At 41.9% G+C, this 21,320-nt stretch overlaps 1 protein-coding gene across 4 annotated transcripts in view; it reads right to left on the bottom strand.

Annotated features, from left to right (window-relative positions):
- The window catches only part of CELF2 (CUGBP Elav-like family member 2), a 508,100-nt gene that overhangs the window by 383,760 nt on the left and 103,020 nt on the right, over positions 1–21,320 (bottom strand). For all 4 annotated transcript variants that reach the window (XM_057731022.1, XM_057731023.1, XM_057731026.1 and 1 more), the window contains exon 2: positions 7,715–7,750. In XM_057731022.1, the coding sequence (XP_057587005.1) occupies positions 7,715–7,750 (36 nt within the window). The remainder of the gene's footprint in view (positions 1–7,714; positions 7,751–21,320) is intronic.

Below are 21,320 nucleotides of genomic sequence, written 5' to 3'. Positions count from 1 at the left end.
GGGCTATAATTTGTCAACCTTGGTCTAAAAGAATGAGTGAGAGAGAGTTTGGGGGAGGAGAAAAAGAACAGGGAGATGACAAGAGACCTCCAAGTAGACAGAGGAAGAAACGCAAAGACCCAGAGACCAGTCCTCAGTTTTCTTCTCTCTAAAATGGGGGCCCACACAGTTATTCAACAAATCTATTGGCTGCCAGCTCTGTTGGGGAGTCCTGTGAACGGAGGAATAAACAAGAAAGCCAAAGGAGACTCTGTTCTGGGAATGAAGGGAAGGGAACAGATAAGAGATAAATGGACAAATAAACAAAATGACAACTGCTCTGTGGGCCATACAATATGGTGGTGTGACAGTAACTGCACTACAGAGGGGACTACTTAGAATAGGATGGTCAGAGGCGTGATCTCTGAGGAAGGAAGAGGGAGGAAAGGCCAATGGGTCAGGAACAAAGTAGAGGAGAGGGCAAGCAGGAGGCAATGAGGTTGCAGAGGTAGACAGAGGCCGCCCACGGAGGCCCCCAGAAGTCAAAGTACGCGGTGCTGACTTAATTCCCAGCAAGAGCAAACTGTTGCCCAGTTTGAAGGCAAAAACAATGTGGTTTGATTGATGACTTTTCAAAGATCTCTCGGGCTGCCATGTGGAGAACGATTTGCAAAAGATAAAGTGGGAGACCAGTTAGGGGCCATTTTCATAGTGCAGGTGGGAGTCTACGGTGGCTTAGAAAGAGATGGAGAAAGTGACCAAACTGAAGATGAATTTTGGAGTTTTAACCAATAGGCTTTGCTGATGGATGGCCCGCTAAGTGTGAGAAAAAGAAAGGCAATATAAATAACTTTAGGGTTCTTATTTGAACAGTTGGGTGCATGATGGTAAGGTGTGTGGGGGGGTAGGATTCGAGAGTTCTTTTTGGTCACATCAAGTTGAAGCTTATACATCCAAGAAGGGATATTAAATTGATAGCGGGGTATACAGATTTGAAGCTCGAGGGATAAGTTGAGGCTGGAGATATAAAAACGGGAAACTATCCTCATAAAGATGAACTTTAGGACATCTCTCTCCACGTTCTCTCTACAAGTGAAGAGAGAAATGGCCAAAGGAAGCCCTGGGCAGCTCAGCACGTAGAGTCCAGTAGAGAAAGAAGAACAGGCAGGCCGACTAGGAAAGGATGGCCAGTGAGAGCAGGAGAAAACTGGGAGAGATTGGTGTCCCAAAAACTAAGGCAGCATTTCATGGAGAAGAAGGAAGTCCCCACTTTATGTGCAGCCAAAAGACCAGATAAGAAAACAGATAAATGGCCACTGGCCACTCCAACAGTTGATGGAGGCTACTGTTGACCTTGACCAGGCCAGTTTAGTGGAATGAAAGGGTCAGAAGGCCAGCTGGCATAGGCTGAAGATTAAGTGAGAGAAGAGTTCTTGTCGCAGATACCACTCCTTAAGTGCATAAAGCCATTTTCCCCCACCCTGACCCTTCCTTCCTCCTTGATGGCAGAATAGGTCTCCCATTATAAAGACTGCAAATACCAGAAACCCAATTTCCCCTCCCTAAGAGTTTAGGTATGGGCAAGAAATTCTTCCCTAAAATAGAAATACACGAGAAAAAAATGCCCTTCTTCACTGGATGTGGTCATGTCTCCATGTGATGGCTGGAGCTGTGGCAGTCATATTGTGAGCATGAGGCACATCATATACAAGATGCTGAGGATGGCAGAGGAGAAAGAAAGAACAGATAAGGGCACCACACTAACCTTGCGTCTTCTCAGACCTCTTGGACTATAGCTACAAACTCAATCTGCATTTTCTACCCTGATACAGCTACAACAACTTTTACTAAATGGATTCAACTTAGGAAACATAATAAAGAAAGATATTGTAAGAGAAAGATTCATGCAGGAAAGAATTTAGTCATAGGCTACACGTGGGGGATGCACTGCAAAAGATGAGGAGGTGAGGGGTTGGGGCAAGGAAAAAGAAAGAATACTTCTTACCAACTGCAACTGTGGCTTCAAAGTTGGTATGCAGTATGATGGTGGGTGCTGGAAACAGGAAACTGGGCAGTGTAAGGCTTGGAAAACAATCACTTAAACCAGAGGGCTTGTTTTCTATTGTTAGCCAAAGAGTGAATCTGAGAGAAGGGAGCTCTAGGGATAGTAAGGTCTGGAAGTAGCATCGGGTCCCATGTGGAGAATGTCAACCCTTTTTTTCTTTCCCCAAATCCATTCTATCAGTTTGCCCAGCTGACTCTTCATAAGCAACAGCTTAGAATGTTCCCCAGATGAACAGTATCAAAGAGAATAACAGCTCTTCAGACCAGTGTCTAAACCCTTCACATCAACCAGTGATCTTCCAAGCACCTCTTCTTGCCTTGCCTCTGAACACCATCCAAGATGGCACCACTTCCTGTTCCTTGCACACCTCCTCTGGGTGATGATCCCTCTGTGTGGAGCGCACAGCCCTCTCCATGCCACATGCTCCAACCTGACCCATCTGTCCAAGTCCTGCACAGAAGGTTGAGTTAGGATGCTGTCCCTGATACTTCCAATCAGAGGAATCCCATCTCACTGCTGAAATCCCTTGGTGCCTTTTGTTTATTTACATGTCTTTCTACCTTTCTGATGGCATTGAACACTTTCCACCCAGCACTTTGATCATCTGTATCTGCTACACTAGACTATACTACTTAGGAGAAGAGCTGATGATCAGTTTGTTTTCTACCACCCAGCCTATAACCATTTTTGGCATGCAGCTAGCGTTTGATGCACCTTTGTTGAATTAATGAACAAATGATGGATGTTGTAAATATTGAACTGCATCACATCTGGGTCCCAGGAAATTGGGAAAATTGTTCTTTCTTAGGGATTAGAAAGAAGATAGGAAATGTTCATCAGTTCTAGATTACGTAGTAAGAGGTTGGCCTGGATGTATCAACATTTTTTTTCCTATTTCCTCCACCCCCCAGGCCCTGGCAACCATTTTTCTTCTCTCTGCTTCTATGTGTTTGACTTTATTTTAGATTCCACATATAAGTGATACCATGTGGTCTTTGTCTTTCTCTCTGTCTGGCCTACTTCAGTTAGCATAATGCCCTCAAGGTCTATCCATGTTGTCACAAATGGCAAAATTCCTTCTGTCTCATGGTTGAATAATATTCCAGTGTGTGTATACACCACAACTTCTTTATCCATTCATCCACTGAAAGACTCTTAGGTTGTTTCCATTTCTTTACTATGGTGAATCCTGCTTCAATGAACATGGGAATGCAGATATCTTTTTGAGATCCTGTTTTCATTTCCTTTGGATAAATACTCAGAAGTGGAACTGCTCGATTATAGGGTAGTTCTAGTTTTAATTTTTTGAGGAACCACCATACTATTCTCCATAGTAGCTGCACCATTTACATTCCCAATGCATGAGATTCCCTTTCTCCGTATCCTCACCAACACTTGTTATCTCTTGTCTTTTTGATGAGAGTCCTCCTAACAGGTGTGAGATGATAGCTCATTGTGATCTTGGTTTGCATTTCCCCGATGATCTGTCACGTTGAGCATCTTTTCATGTACCTGTTGGCCATCTGTATGTCTTCTTTGGAAAAAATGTCTATTCAGGTCCTCTGCCCATTTTAAAAATTAGATTGCTGAATTTTTTTTTTTGCTTTTGAGTTGTGTGAGTTCTTTACATATTTTGGATATTCAGACCTTATTAGACATATAGTTTGCAAATATTTTCTCCCATTCCATAGGTTGCCTTTTCATTTTGTTGATGGTTTCCTCTGCTGTGCAGAAAGCTCTTTAGTTTGATGTAGTCCCACTTGTTTACTTTTGCTTTTGTTGCCTTTGCTTTTGGTGTCACCAACAGTCTTATCTTCTAATTTCTAAAGGTTTTTCAGAACACAGCATCTTAATTGAGGACAAAGCCCCCCACAGGGGACTGAACATCTCACTGAAAGCCCGCAGAGCACAAGTGGCAAGCTGAGCTGCAGAGGTTGCTTTGATTCTCTGTCTCCACATTTTCCCCTTGCTGCTACCTGACCAGTGACACCCATGACTGAGAAATCTGGTCAATCAGAGAGTTCAGTCTTGCCCTCCCACTACATGGAACCCACTGAATTCAACTTTCAGATAACAAAGACCAATAACTGAAGATCAAAATCCCATAAGTAAAACTGCCACGTCATGACTTTTCTCTCTGATAGTCACACCAACCAAGTAGTTCTAACTTCTTGATAGAGAAGCTCAAACAATAATCCTATGGTTCACAGTGTGATGTTCTAGGTCTTGGGGACTCCATTGCTTCCACTGAGTATTTGTTTCCTAACCCCTCTGAGGAGGCACAGAAAAAAGATCAGGTTATTGGATTAAAACAGGCAGTGTTTCTTTTATAACTTTCACCTTTGGCCCCTGCCTCTATTGGTTTCTGCTAAAATCCAGTAAAAAAAAAAAATGGCATTTTTTTTACATATTTAATTATCGTAAGCTTCATTTACCAATACTTCATGTTTTTCAAAGAGCTTCCTAACTTCTGGGTGTTGAGCTTTAAAACCTGCTCATGAATCTCTACTGTAGTTTTTAAAATGCACCTATTAAGAGGTCTATTAAACAGCTTTATTTTCTATGTTGTTTAGGTTTTGCTGAGAAACAGCTGACTGTTTAAGGAATTAAAATGCTCTCTTTTTTTCAAAAACAGCCACGAATATTGTAAGATGACAGTAAAACCTCTGTTAATATATACCTTGTTTACACCTTTACTCTGCTATCCAAAATAAAGTGTTCCCTCTGTACAATCATTCTTTATATTAAAACCCCAGCTTATCATAAGTAATTTAATGCCTCCATTCCATTTGAACAATTGGGGTTTTACCATGATTTAATTAAAACATATCTACCTAAACTAAAAACTTTGCACCATTGAAAAAGAGCTTGAAAGGCATGCTTGCAATGGAGAAGAACAATTGTCCAGACTGCTAAACTGTCCTTTGCTACAGCAAAATAAAAGCGAGGCGTCATATGTCAGATTAAAAACGACCCTTTTAACAGGTCAAGAAATGGACCCAGACATCCCTCTTCCAGAACACTTCTAGATTAAGACGACAGCATGCATAGAACATGTAGCCAGTGTAAACATTTGTTTTAATCCTGACAAGATCATTGGTTTTAATATTTATAATATAATTACAATGTTTAGTGCATGTTGCTCATAGAATCTAATTTTTTTTCTGGTGACATATTATTACTAGGCTTTAACTTCAGCAATGCCAAGAATTCAAAGACACATTTGGGTTATCATTAGTAATGACGGACAAACCAGGTGTCTGTTCAAGTGCCTTGCCCATGTATCTCATATCAACCTCAACACATTTTTAACAACCAAGACACAATCCACTGCTATGTGATTTGTACATTTTCACTGAATACTGTCCATCAGTGGCCACCTATGTAAAGCAATTAAAGTTGAAATACCCCATCTTTGTGTAATATTTGTAAGTGGCCTTTCAGAAAATTTCAAGACAGTCAAAGCCGAGGAAAACCAAAGCATAAACCTGCTATAAAACACTTCCTTTCCAGCCACCTATCACAAGTTAGCAGTTGCCTGAATTGCAATTTTCCATTTTCCTAGATGTCACCACATAAGCGCACTTTTATGACTAAAAGGATAAAAACCCCAACATGTCATGTTCCACTAATCATTAGCCAACAAACAAACAGAGTTAACGACAGGTGCCTTGTTCTAAATGCACCAAGGTTTTCCAGGGCTCATTTGCACTTTCACAGTGACAGGCTGAAGAAATTTGAAAAAAAGGCTGAAAGTTGAATACCTGATTGAATTCCACAAGACCGTAGAACAAATAATCGCTAGCAGAAGAGACAGTCTGGATGCCAAGAGAAGTCTTCAATATCAAATAATCACATTACTTCACGTTAACATGAAGAAGGGAAATAATTATCAATGGATAATGTCCCAAACTGCCCCTGGAGAAAGTCAAAAGAATACCTCAGGCTACATTAGAAGAATAATTGAGAAATAACGGACATATTATTTCTCACGCCCTTACCGCCACACATTACAACCGCCCATTGCAGTTAGAATGGGACTGGTGTCGTGTTTATTCTCAACACAGTGCAATAACAGAGTAACAAAAAATCATGGAAAAAAACAGTAAGTAGGCTCATTGCTAAAATACCTTCCACAAAACTCAAGAAGGGAGCAGATTCCCTCCAGTAATAAACCAGCTACAACCGAAGATCATTTGTGGTGAATGTGGGAATTACCACTTGGTATTCACAACAGAATAGTACTTAATAGAATTCAGGGTGTGCACCAGATTTTGCAGACATCTGAGTAATTTTTATCTGCATGATTACAGCTCCGTGTGGGTCTCATCTGACAACACGGGGGTGGCCCGCTCCTTAGCCATTCTAGAAAAGTTTAAAAGTCATCCTTCATTCCATTATTTGGGGATTAACTTCTGCACCACAAACATGGGCAGATGCACAACTCTCTCTCTTCCAGAAAATGATGAGATGCCTGGGTCTTCACACTAGACTCTCTCCGTAATGAAAGCACCGCGACAAACAAACTCAGTGGGGACACGTACACCACAACACACGCACACTTTTAACCCTGAAACCAGCACGTGGTTGAAATGCTCCTTTGGGATGTTATCTAAAGAATTAAGACATATAGTAATTTAAATATCTGAATCACAGTAAACAGTTTTTTGGTCATATGCAAATCATGATCCTAAAAGCAAAGATTTTCTTTACGTTAAAAAAAAAAAAAAGCAACCACATGTGCTTATCTCCTGGAACAGATGGTGCGGATATGTACTCTCCACCACCCTCTAGTCCTGTTCAACATTACATTCTGTAAGCTCTTCTTTTTCTGGTTCTTGAGATTCTCTTGATTTCTGTTTCCAACACTTCCCAGGCAAAACCCTGTACTCTACTCATTCATTCACAGACAGTTAACAAGCACCTTCAAGGACACAGGCGTGATGCTAGGTGCTGTATGCGGTGCCCAGGAAAATATTTCGTAAAACATTTCTGTTCCCTTTCTTTTCCTTTCTTCTAATAAATAGTGGTAATCATTTCTGATGGCTAGTTGTCTATAACTGGCATCCTGTCAATCATCTCATTTCATACAGTGACATAACATATCCAAAATACATTAAAGACATCAACCAATTTATATGTTGATTTCTCTCCCTGGTGAGACAGTAACTAGGCATTTAAATGATGATGTGAATCACAAATGCATTTATATTATCATCAAAAGTATGATGTAAGTTCTTTAGGGGAAGCTCAAAATTTTCACAAGTCCATAAATTCTTCAACACAATACTACTAATGGATATAGCAAAGAAAAAAAACAATTCATTCTGTCTTTAGATTGCCAATACCCGTGAATATAATAAAGGAAGAGGCACGTTTACGATTTCTGTGGAGAAAATAGCTCCGATATACCTATGTGTATATGTGATATAACTTCCAAGGGATGAGGACAATTCCTCTAAGTCATATATGGACATCACCCTCATTACTTCTTGGTTATATCACTTATATGCGACTAATACACAGTTTATGGCATTTACATGGTGAGGCACTGGGTCTTAAAATCTAATGTGAGAAAGAGAAAATGAAGACCTCTCCAGGAGGACACAGCTCTTCTGTCAGAGGGTGTATCAGAACTCACGTACAGAATAAGCAAAGTGCACTGCTCACCTTGGTAGACTTCCAGCTAATTCTGTGGTTGTCTCTCTGGAAGGAAAAGAAAATAAGCATGATTAGCTTATTTTGGTAAACCATAAAAATGTGTTTAATAAAACCACAATCTAATGCACCAAGGCATTCCAGTATCATATGGGTGCAGAAGATACCATATATGCAGCTGTTTAGAAATTTAAAATCAACTCATCATGTTTCTGATTAATTCCCATAAACGTTTCAATGGTTACTTTCCAAGGAAATTTTATAACACATGCAAAATCTCTGCCTCTGCTTTCTGGTGGTAGAGCTCAACTGAGTTTAAAACATTCAAATTTAAATATGTATTACAACACCCTGAAGGAAAATAGGAGGGAAAAGACTCCCAAACCACTTTTGGATATTTTCCACTTAAACAAAGCACTCTATACTCTCTTTCTGAGAATTCTTTAGGAACAAATTCCTTGGAGGGTGTGTCTCCGTGTTGATCTCTGTCACCTGAGGTTTATGAAGGAACATGTACAGCACAAAACCCAACCCTTTTAGTAGCAAATTACTGCTTTTTGTTTCTTTGTTATAATGTCCTACCAGCTGAGATGGTTTAAGACAAATGTCATGTCAATTCAAATGGCACAAACAGTAATTCATTGATGGAAGCTCTGTAGCACATGAGTAACAGTGACCAGAGACACATTTCAGAACTGACTTTTTCCTAACTGCAGTATCATATCTTTCAATTACATGTGTGTTCTTGGAAGACATGGGAAGCAAGGAGGAGGAGGACAAGGAGCCTTACTGCTGAGATATTCTAAAATCAGAGGTGAGCCTAACTTGAGACTGAAGGATGCAAGTATAATTCTTAGAAACAGTGGTGCATAATCTTCTTCGTGTCCTGTAATTTCCTTTAAGAATCTCATAAGAAGAGATGGTACACACATATACGATGGAATACTACCCAGCCATAAAAAAAGAATGAAATAATGCCACTTGCAGCAACACGGATGGACCTAGAGATCATCATACTAAGTGAAGTAAGTCAGACAGAGAAAGACAAATACCATATGATACCACTCATATGTGGAATCTAAAATATGACACAAATGAACTTACTTACAAAACAGAAACAGACTCACAGACATAGAAAACAAACTGATGATTACCAAAGGGGAAAGGGGTGGGGAGGGATAAATTAGGAGTTTGGGATTAGCAGATACACACTAGTATATATAAAATAGATACACAACAAGGTCCTATGTATAGCATAGGGAGCTATATTCAAAATCTAACTATGAGAGAAAAAAAAGAATCTCACTGAAGATACAAACATATTACACAGAAAAAAATGATATACACATACACACATACACAGAATGTGGTATACAATTATAATTGTTCATGGACCTTCAAAAGCTAATATGTCAGCCCTGGGTTAAGAATCTCACCTTGAAACTCGCATTGTCTTTACATACTCATCTTGTCAATACAAACAGAGGACTTCCAGTTTCTAGAACTCCCTCCCACCTACTGCCTGTGACAGCACCTGAGCACAGCAGGGTCATGCTGGTTCCCATGCAGCCGTGCTGCCTTAAAAATATAAGTGATTATAATTTCAGCTCCCATAGAAATGTTCTTTCCCAAATAACCACATAATATTAAGCCTTCAGCCTTCAATGCTATAGAAACTGGCTTTTGAGAGAGTGTTTCCATTCCTTCAACAAAGCCACAGTTGCAAGCATTGTCCCCGACACTCTCCTAAGAATTTAACGCCTGCCTAAGAAATTTCTCTTTCAACACAGAATCAGGAATTGTGGGTACACTCCAGCTAAGAAGCAGCCTCCCTCTAGGCTTCCTTTATAACACGGGTCACAACAGAATTATCTTTTAAATTCTGTTTTACTCTTTATCATTTCATCACTTGAGACCAACATACATGAGGACTCGATATTTGTTCAATTCGTAAGGAATGAATTAATGAACTTTTCTGACCTTCTTGTTGACCTTGAGGGTTAGATCTACAATAACAGCAGCATCCCAGGGTTAAAGTACAATGACCTTTCCTTCTTTCTAATCTTTTAGCTCTTCATTTTTGCCCCCAGACTGCACATATTTAAATATTGTGTGTCACCCTGGTATCTTTCAAAACTACGTTGGACCTAGATTATAATAAATCCATTTAGACCACAGCAGAGCAGTACTTCTCAATCTGGACACTATCACAACATTTTGGGCCAAATACTCCTTTCTGGTGAGGAGCTGTTCTGTGCTTTGCAGATGTTTCAGCAGCATCCCTGGCCTCTACTCACGAGATGCCAGGGGTATTCCCCCTCCCAGACTGTGACAATCAAAATGTCTCCAGATACTGCCAAACGTCCCCTGGGGGCAAAACTGCCCTCAGTGGAGAACCACTGCAACAGAGCAACAGAGTCCAAGGGTCTGCAACTGACCTCCATTTCAAAACCTTCCTGGATTAACGAACAATCTCCACTCTCTTGGAAAAACCTAGGCTGAGTCCTCTCAAGAGCTCCTGTTTCACATTGCTCCCATCACCTAAGTTTGCATGCTTACCAAGACTGTGCTGTGTTTGTTCCCCCACCCATTTATGTTAGGACTCATTCTCATCTTTAATTAAACATGATGTAAAACCAGTGAAGTCGGAGGATGGAAAAAGTTCTTGTTTCTATGAAAACTAAGTTGGGTTTTTTGGAAAAACTAAAAATGACAAGTAGCTTATCAATGAAAAAATGTTGCCTGGTATATCAGTAAACAAAGGATGTTGCAGCCATCAAGCCATCACATTACAGCCACCCTGAAGGAACTCAAGATAGAAGGAGGATGCCCACCATCTAGCAGTCAGCCAGCTGCAGCCACCCCCACTGGAGCACCCAGAGGAGACTCAGGATGAGAAAGCACAGGATACTGGCCCCAGAGAGCTGAGGTGCATATCAAAGGAATTTAGTGAGTCCAGGCTCTTGCATCTTCCCACACATGGAAAAGAGCTAAATTCCTTGAGTTGAGATCTCTGGTTTTCTTTAATTAACAGAAATCTTTCGATGTTCCGACTACCTGGTCTTTGTTGCCAAAACTCCTCTGTATGCTGGCTCCTCCCTTACCTCTTTGGAGCCATCCCTTAGCGCTACCTGAGAGCTTGCATCCCAGGCTTAAGTCCTCAGTTCTGTCCACCAAATAAAACACAATTCTCAACTTTTAGGTTGTTCATTTTTCTTTTTCTTTTCAGTCAACAAGCTTAAGAAAAACTGATGGTAAATTAGGTCTAGGGGCAAGACAACTATAAACATTGGGGAGAAAAAAGCATGGTTGTCACAAGTTTCTCCCAGTTCTTGTTCCTCATACAAAGTAAACTAGAGATTCCTAGATGGTGAATTACAGGTGTGATTTATGCATAAAAGACATTCAGTACATTCACAGACTCAAGGTATTGGCTTGCCTTTGCAGTAAAAGACCAATGCTAGGAAAAAAGTTATGCTTTCCACATATTTAGTACTAGCGGGGAAAAATTTATGTTTTATACAAACATGTACTCAGAAATTTACATTATAATTTTAGACATTACTTCCTAGGAAAAGTAATTTTTGGTAAACATGAACGAATGGGTGGACACAGTTTACATTACAAGACGTCCCCTGATGATTCCTTTGGAGCACGTAGCTCCACGATTTAAAAAAAAAACACAGAGAAAGAACTGCGGCAGCAATGTAGCAAGGACTTACCAACCAATGACCATTTCTGAGATCATCAGAACATGATAGCTTTTAAAATAATAACTTGTTCATTTTTACCCCTTTATTACTGCTAACAAATCATCTGAAATATTCACCTTTTCATGAATTTATACCTTTTGTAAAGGAACCCTTGAGGAAGATAAACGTGGTGTAATAATGCTATGCTTCATCTAGATAATGTGCCTTCATAACCCAATTGAGAGAACTTAAAGAAGATGCCATACGAAAAAATTTTAGGGCAGTAAAACTACTCTCACGCTACCATACTGGTAGACGCATGGTATAAACCTGTATCCAAGCCCACAGAATGTACAACACCAAGAGTGAACCCTAATGTAAACTACGGACTCTGGGTGATGAGGACGTGTCAATGTAGGGCCACCAGCTGTAACAAACGTACCACCTGGTGGGGGTGTTGATACTGGAGGGGCCTATGTGTGGCGGGGGCGGGGGCACATGGGAAATCGCTCTACCTTCCCCTCAATTTTGCTATAAGCCTACAGCTACTTAAAAAAATAAAGTTCACTGGAAAAAAGATGCCATAAGGACCATGCTTTCTTCAATGAACTTGTACAGATCGCCATGTCCATTAACATTACTTTCTAAGCATAAATCATCTTCATCGCTAATATTTATTTATCCAACATATTCACTGAGCACTTACAATACGTTCAGCACGAACTGTGCTGGGTACTTTCAGAAGCACCAAGAGAAATGAAACCCTGATCCTTCTTTCCACATGTTTACCCTCCAATAAAGGATATTATGTAAAGTATAAAGTGGTGAATACTTCTGAATTTTCCACTAGTGAAAGCTCCTCTAAGTCAAAGATCACATCGTACTCAAGATTTTGAATACTCAGTGCCTGGAGCATACCAGACACAATAAAATAAGTGCAAGAGAACCATGAAACATTGTCTACTGGCAGGTAATTCCAGTCTCAATTTTCTAAAACGCCTGTTTTAGTTACAGCAATATTTGGAGTTTAATTGCACTAATTTTCTTTCCTTAGTTGTCATTACCAAGATAATCTGATTTCAAGAAGAGGGGGAATGCTAAAAACTGAATGAAAACAGTGATGAAAAAGGATGACCAAGCGAAGTCACATGTTCCAAGAAACTGAATTGTCCTGGGGCTAAGAGATGGACCAAAACGATGGAGGGCCCGCATTTCTGATAGATGGCGTATCCTTGGGCAATTCCTTCTGCCTCGTGGGGGTCTGTAAGTCCCAGAACAGAATAATAATGCTGCCCTTTGATCTAGAGTTGCTGGATCAATCATCCATGTGAACAAACAGGAAAGCTTTCTGCAAATTTGAAGCTGGGCTATAAATTCCTCTTTAAGGGAAGAAAAAAAAAAAAAAACAGAAGAGAGAAGTACCTTTCAAAAGCAGACAAGTGTATTCTACAGTTTTTGTAGATTATTTAGCATTCCTTAAAAACAACTTTACTTTTAAATGCATAGGACATTTGCCAGGGCACACAGAGTGATGCCCACTTTTCTTAGCTGTCTGAAATAGCTCTCTTCCTCATCCTCTCCTATCCCATCCCATTCCTGAACTATGCAAACAGTTCTTTTCTTAGGATGTGTTGAAGTAAGAGCTATCTATTTCTGTGCAGCTTGCCAGTTTCCAAAATTAGCTGACGACTATAAAACAGAGGAGATGAGAGCCTCCCGTTAATTGTGTGTCAGCATGATAAATATTTTTAAGACCTGGCATGTTTCTCTCCAATGGTAGCTCTGATTCTTCCAAAAGTACAAAGACTTTTAAAAAAATGTTAAAATACCTTTTACTTTTATTGCCTGTCCTGTCAGTAAATGATTGCATGTTCTGGCCGTAGGAGGAGTGTGGTTTTCTTTGTTTCAATTAAGGGTGAAAGTACTATAAAGTAGTATAATCAGACTTTGTTCTTTTTCTTTCTTTCTTTTTTTTTTTTTTGTTTTTGTTTTTGTCACCTGGTGCTTGGGGCAAATGGTGGGTCTTTAAAGTTGGGTCTATTTCCAAATAATACATAGCTAAAAAGATTAGCTTCAAGGCATCGTTACAAATTCATATATCAATTTAGAAGTTAACTTTCTTCCTATATGGCGACCCTTAGGTCTGGGAAATTTAAAACACCTTAGAGATTAAAGTTTCTTCTCTGATAAAGCAAGCCCAAAGACGCTGCTTCTTCCCCTCGCCCAACTTCTTTCTTTCCGATCATTGCTCTGAATTTATCTTCTCTTTATTTTGGTCCTTCGTTTCTTCTCTTCCCCTTTCATCCTTCATTTTTTAGTCTCATGATTAAAATGTGTGTGTGTGCGTGTGCGTGTGTGTGTGTGTAAACCCAAGTTACTCTCACATGGTGAAATCTACACACACACACCCCATAGCACACATTAACTGGGCTCTTATTTAATACCAGCCACTATTCTAGGCCATTTACAGGCACTCACTCAACCCTTCTAAAAGCCTCATGAGGTCATTACTATGATTCAGCTACAACACAAATGAGGAAAATGAGACAGAAAAATGTAAAACAGCTTCCCAAGGCCACAAAGCTAGCGACGGACAGAGCCAGGATTTGAACCCAGGCTTCTGGCCCCACGGCCCGTGCTTGTGGTCACTATGGTATACTGCTGCTCAGTATCTACCAGATCTGATGCATCTATTTTTCACATCCATTCATTTGTTCTGGGTTCTGTGTTAGAACAGAGAACAACCACAAAAAATGGCTTCAACTATTGGAAACTTTACAGTCTAGAAGGGGGAGACAGACAAAAGCCAAACGAACAAATGGATATTTCTCACTACCTTACGCAGCACACGTCATGAAGAAAGAAGCAAGGCAGGAGATAGTACGTAATAGTGGGAGTCAGGGGGGGCTGTTATTTCTATGGGGGGAGCTATTTCTACAAAGAGGGCTCTCTGATAAGGAGACTGAATATGTGAAGGCATGAAACACAACCACTTCTACCCCCACCTTCCCTTCTTACGTCCCTTTCTTCCCCTTGCACTACCGCATTTCGTTTTTCTTTTCGGCAAAGAATCACTGGTACCCAGTGCCTGGAACAGGCAATACGAGATGATGATGCAGTTTAAAAAAGTGATAGACAGTGGGGACCTGTACATTGCAAATACTGACAAACTAAAAGGGGAGACGAGACCCTCAGAGAAGCTCACCCAGTCACTTAGAAAAGTGCAGTTTTCGACAAGAGACACTTCACATCACTACAGAGGCCGGCCAGCCTCTTAAATCCACTCCGGCGTGGAAGTGAATGAAAGGTCAGCGGCAGCATCCACAGAAGTGGTCCTGCCTGCAGACCAACTTCACGAGAGGTACCACTCCAAGCTCCTTCTGCCGAGTCTGTGCTCCCAGGGGTTAAACCTCCCACACCTGAGTTTTAAAAAAATTAAGTCCACCAGGTGGAGTTTCTCTTTGTATCACTTTGGTATTTAGCTCAGGCTGAGGGCAGCCACCATGGGGAGATGGGACTTTAGCCAACCAAATCCTCAGGAATCAGGGTCGCACTGGGAGGTTATGGGGAACAAGCCTCTGGCAGCGGGCATGCATGCCAGGTGGGTTGTCAGAAGACTTGCTGCACGAAGATTAATTTCATCTAATCACTGATGTACCCAGCCTCCTGAACAGGCCAGTCCTGTGTAGATTCCTTGCTAAGATCGGCTTTGGCTCCAGATTTCCTCAGATTATTTTAGTGTTCTTCATATAAAACAGCCACAAATGTGTGCCTCTGTGTTCTTGTGCTCACAGGCTCTGAGAACAAAATCACCCAAGGTTTCTCGTAATCAAATCTGCCAGAGATACCGTGGCACCCTGACTGTCATCCGTGAGTCAGGCCACTGTTCAAATAGCACCGCCATCCCTTCCGTCATTGGGAGATGGTGTTAAGGGCTTTTGTTTTCTCTTCTTTCAAAAATGTCATCTTGACACTTAGCTCAGGAATGCACCTGAGAAAAAGAGGCCTGTCCTGGACTTTGCTGGTGGAATTAGGAGGAGGAGAATTATGTCTCCACACTCACGTATTTACCTCAGTCTACTCTTTCTGCTCTGTGAATCCACCATGGGTAACTGACATGACCCAGTAGGAACTAAATCAGCCATCCTTCACACCCTAGGCTTCTGACAGGGGAGGGGGTGTCAGGTTACTACAAGACCTCTGCATTCAACATCGCTTTATCACTGGGCCTGCAGCTGTACCACAGTTCATAAGTGAACTTCTTAAGGGAAAATATGCCCCTCACATTAATTGAAAGTAAGTTTTTCCTTTGATAAATCAGTTTAAAAGGAGGCCCATTGTGCAAAAAAGCCTAATTTTTCTCTCTCAGCTCCCAGAAACATAATATCACCAATAAGTCCTCTTAATGAGAGAAAATCATCCCCACTCCTGATAATTTCTGGATCAAAGAGGGATTTGCAAATACCAGCCTGCATTGTAATGTCTGACTAATGGCCTAATCCATCAACTGACATGTATGGGTATTGAGTTCATTAGCATTTATCATTAGCATTTATTTATTAATCTGTTCAACAAATATTTCTACAGCTCCTACTATGTGCCAGTTTCTATGTGCTGGGGATGAAGGGGGAAAGGAATAAACACGGACCCCTCGCTCACCAGGCTGACCACACAGTGGGGCAGCCACCGCAACAAACGCCCACAAACAGGCATGCCCACGCGTCAACAGCAGGGTGAGATTTTCTCCACCCCATCCCATGACGCTCCCCTTCTGCAGAGGTTTCCGGGAAAACCAATCCAGAGCGGCTTCATCAGTATCACTACGCCAAAGTCCTGCCTGATGAAACAGACTTTAGCAAGAGGAAAGATATTTTGTCTTACAGATGCTGTCCTTTCCAAGAATCTAAAATACAAAAGCCACTGCCCAGCACAAGGCAGATGTGAAAGCTTGCAGGACATTGTGGGCTTGCCCAGAATGGGTTCTGGCCTGGGGGAGGGTGGCAGAGGACCAAAGACACAGGGAGGATGGGGGGAGGTGGGGAGAGGAAGGAGAAGGTGGTGGCTTCCAACAGCCACAGTCAAACTCCACGGGGGATGGAGCAACTTACTGAAAAAGATGGAGATGGGTTATACCACCTCTTGGACCCCTGGCTGGAGATTGGCTAGGAGTCCAATTACTTTCTCCCCACTTTACCGACAAGAGCTGCAAGTCACTGGGGGCTGCCGGGCTTTGAGGAACACAAGCTGAAGCTCAGACCTCTTGGTCTTGTTTGTTTCCACCCAATATCCCAAGTAAGGAACAGATACGCTTCTGCTCAGGATGCAGAGTAGCCAAAAGGCCAGCACTTCAGAGGGCTTCCTTCTACGAGGACCCGGCCTCCAAACTGTCGTCAGGAATGGGCCTAAGGCCAGGGCATTAAAATTTGTTTTAATTAGTAAATTTTAAAATTTTAATTAAATTAGAATAAATAATTTTTTAATTAAAAAAATACACCAGAAATTCTGTCAAAGCTTACTCTGGCTATAGGGTAGAAAGCTCATAGCACCCATCCATGGACACTGAAAAGTAATAAGGGTTGTTCTGATGTGATCTGGGGGAATCTTGGTTGTTTGTTGGTTTTCTACTTTTCATAACAGTGGCCATAATAAAAATATAATAAAATCCCCCTTTCTCCTGAAGCTAAAGAATTTACTTCTTCTCTCCAGTCGTGTTCAAGAGTATATTCATTTTGTTTTTCAATCTTCCTTGATACAGTCTTGGATGAGGAACAGGATGCACTACTACCCCTTATTTTGCAGACAAATAAAGTGAGGCTCTAAGAGGTTCAAGAGTTTGTGATCAAACAGTCAACTCAGGGACTCCTGCCCAGCCCTTCCGACTCGGAAAGGCAGGCAAGGATGGCTGGCAGAAACACAAAACTCCATATGAGTTCTGAGCACAGAGGGAGGAGTGAGAGGAAAATTCTCCCGTTCACGGGATGCGTTCACCCTTCTTAAATTTACCTGCTTAAAATAACATGACTCTGCGAGCTATCTGCAGAGGGGTAGTTAAGGCTGTTTCAGATCTCTCGCATCTTCCAGGTCACTTCTTGGATCCGGCTGGGTAAATTCAATGCAGCATTCATCACTACCTCTGTAAATTCAAATCTGTGTATTCAATCACGGTGGGTCATGTCCAAATGTCTCCTTTAACAACTGCCAATATGTCTTTTTTTGTGGCAATGGGGATTTTGAACCAACCCCAGATGAATTCTCCAACCTTGCACATGTTCACAGATGACAATTATATCTCTACAATCACTAAAAATAAAATAAAATAAAACCAACAGAAAAGGAATGAACAGTAAAAGAGCTAAATTACAGATAAAAGAATATTCATAAATCTATACCTCATCTCATGAACGTGGGTGCACTGTCTGAATGCCAGAATTGCTTTAGCCATTGGTGATATTCAGCGTATTGCAATCGAGTGCAATTACAGTTAGCTATAATTAAGAACAATTACAGCTTTTATTTCTCTACTTGTTCTTTAAAAGCACATTTGTAATAAAACTTTTTTTTTAAAGGTGAAGAATATAATTATACATCCTTATAACGTCTCAAATAATTAGTGTGACTAAAGTTTCTTCTGGAACAATTTTCATTTTAACTGTCAGATCTGCCATTTATAGTCAATGGAACATACTTAAAAAAAAAATTCCATCATTAACCTTTTTCACCCTATATAGCTGTATATGAATTATTGGTACAAATGGAAGGTTTCAGGATTTAAATCTCTAGGGCCTGCTGCAAGCTGGAAAACAATTTTCCCTTTTAGTTGTGTATGTGTGTGTGTCCTTTAATTAAAAAAAAAAAAAGAGATGCTAGATTTGTAAAGTATGTTTTCTTGCTCAAGATTTTTGGGGAAAAAATTGCTTGCGTTAGAAAGATGTGTTCGCTAGTTCTATATGACAGAACACTGCCTCTTGGTTTATTTATGGCATATTTATACAGTGCCTCAACTATGCAGTGCAAAACTAAGAAGTCCCTGGATTGTGACAAATCTGTCTCTTGGTTTAGTAAGTCATGGAGCACAAGGTCAATATCAGCCGAACAGAATCAGTGCCTAATTAATATCAATGAAATGCTACCTTCTCATAAATATAGACTCCAACTCAAGTGCACTTTATCACTGCCTCCCCGGCTAGACTGTAAAGTCCAACAGGGTCCTGTCCATCTCTATCACCAGCACCCAGAATGGACAGTGGCTCTTGCAAAGTGCTCAATAAATTGAATACGTCGAATCAATGAAGCTTCAGTTCCTTCCCATTTATGTAGGGAATAATTGAAAGTTAATCACCTGAATGACTTTGACGATAGAAGAAAATTAGGTAATACCACTCTGGAAATTAAGGATATTTTCACCACTTATCTGGTTGAATTAGCTGTCCTGGGAAATAAATTGTTATACCAAGTCTGTGCACCTGGGAATGGGGGGGACAAGGGGCTGGAACAGACCATCTTTTAAGGTCCTTTACAACCTTGAGATTATCTAATAGCCCACTAAACTTAGACCAAATCTTAAAGGCAATTAATGTAAGCCTAAACAGGGCCTGTGCAGTTGTATGGGGGGTAAGTAAACAGCAATTACACCCATGGGACAGACTATACATTGGAGATGCTAATACACTGAAACATGGCTCTTGTTAAAAATCCCCCCAATATTCAAAATATTGAGATAGATTTAGATGCAATTTACACTGCAGAGTTTATCATGTATTCTATAACAGCCGGCAATGACCATGTGCTTAACTGTGGTTTGATCACTTAACACTTTACATAAATTCCCTCTTCTATTCCCCACAACCGTTAGTCATTATCATGCCCATTTTTCAGATAAGGAAACTGAAGTTCAGAGAAGTCAAGTAAATGTGAACCCAGGCCTGTGCAACTCTACAGTAAATGACTGAAACAAGAAAAAAACAACACATGGCTAGTCATGATCAAAAGACACCAAAAACAGGATGATAATCTGGGTGGATCACTACAGCAATCTAATGGCCAAAGTGAGAGAAACTGGGATCTAAGAAAAAAAGTTTCACTTCCCAACTTTGCTAATAGATCTATAAGCTTTCACCTTATTGGTTCTGAGACACAGATACTTTCTGCGGAAAAGATGTGAATGTACTGGAGGTTGTGAGAGCAGATAAGAAGATCAAACAGTACTCTTCTCAGGGTCAGGACTAGGGCTGAAGCTTAAACTACCCCTGGGTATCCACACCCCTCCCCCCCCAGCCCCCCACCAACACACAATAAGGCCTTTGACATTCATCATAGCTCTACATGCAACCCAAACAATCCAAATGCCCACGAATAAGGCAATGGAATAAACTGTGCTATGTTCACACCGTGGACTGAATATGGAGCCTTTAGAAAGAAGCAGGAAGCCTTGTGAAGTTCTTTTTAGAACTTGCATATACTTTGGAAAGGACAGAATTCCAAGGTATATTGAAGAATAAAAACAAGCAGCTGCGGAAGAATACGCTGGGTTTGAATGCTGCTGATTTTAAAAACAAACAGAGGGGCTTCCCAGGTGGCACAGTGGTTAAGAATCCGCCTGCCAATAGAGGGGAACCAGGTTAGATCCCTGCTCGGGGAAGATCCCACGTGCCACGGAGCAACTAAGTCTGACCACCGCAACTACTGAGCCTGCGCTCTAGAGCCCGCGGCAACTGAAGCCCAGGCGCCTGGATCCCGTGCTCCACAACAAGAGAAGGCACCGCAAGGAGGAGCCCGCGCACCACAACGAATAGTCCCACTGACCACAACTAAAGAAAGCCCGTGTGCAGCATCGAAGACCCAACGAAGCCAATAAAATTAAATAAATTAACCCCCCCCCCAAAAAAAACCCCAAAACAAACAGAACAAGATGTTCCATGGGTCCCTTCAAGGATGGAAAAGCACAGAAGTAGGCCTGGGAGGACGCCCCGGAGGTGGGCACAGAAAACTTAAGTTCTACACACAAAACTTTTTGTTTTTTCTTCAGGGGCCGCGCAGCCAACCCGAGGGCCCCGAGGGGGCGCGGGTGGGGGGTCTTTCCCGGGCAGCAGCTCTGCTGGGAGGCGTGAGGGTGCCGGGTCCTCTGAGGTGCAGGGGCTCACTGCGGCATCTCTGGATGGGCGGCCGGAGCTGGGCATCCCCCTCCGCCCCGGGTCCCGGGGAGGGCCACGTAGGCTCGGTCTCAGAGGGGTCGGCGGGCGCGCACCAGGCTCTGCACGGGACCCGCCTCCCACTTGCGACGGCCGCCCACTTAACGCGCCTGCCACTGGGCCAGGTCCAGCCACACCGCCAGCGGGTCGCTCATGGCGTCGGGCGTGCAGCGGCCTGGGGATCTGCCCGCCGGAAGAAGGGCGACGGGCCCAGGTTGCCTCCTGACGGCAGTTCGGCAGGCCTCCCGTCCGCTAGGGGCGCCGAGAAGGTCCCCGAGGCCTGCTCTGTGGGCGCCTGGGCAGCGCACAGGCGCAGTTTGGCGTGGGGGGAGGGGCATCAAGGTCGCCCTCATCACTGGCCGCCAGGGGGTGCTTGTGGGGGGGCGGGGATGTGGGGGGACACCTGGGACCAGAGAGGCCCATCCACAGAAAGGGCTGCTTCTGCAAAAACTCATTTCACTCCGTGAGGCTGGCTTAAGAGCATGTAGATAGATTCCTGAAATGCATGTAAAGCCAATTCTGTACGTATTAAATCAATTTTATATGTCCTCCGAAAGCTTTCCTATTTAAAGGAGCCCTTTGGGGACTCGTTTGGGTAAAGAATATGGTCCAGATGTCGTTCGTTTTATAACTTGGTATCTTCCTAAATGGGGCTTGTTTACTGGAAATTTTTGTAATGAACAAAATTCTCTGCAGTAAGGGTTAAGCAGAAAGTGAGGAGGTATTTCTACCAATAGA

The sequence above is a fragment of the Hippopotamus amphibius genome, chromosome 4, assembly GCF_030028045.1.
Source record: "Hippopotamus amphibius kiboko isolate mHipAmp2 chromosome 4, mHipAmp2.hap2, whole genome shotgun sequence".
NCBI classification, from domain to species: Eukaryota; Metazoa; Chordata; class Mammalia; order Artiodactyla; family Hippopotamidae; genus Hippopotamus; species Hippopotamus amphibius.
This window is presented reverse-complemented; position numbering and strand designations above follow the sequence as displayed.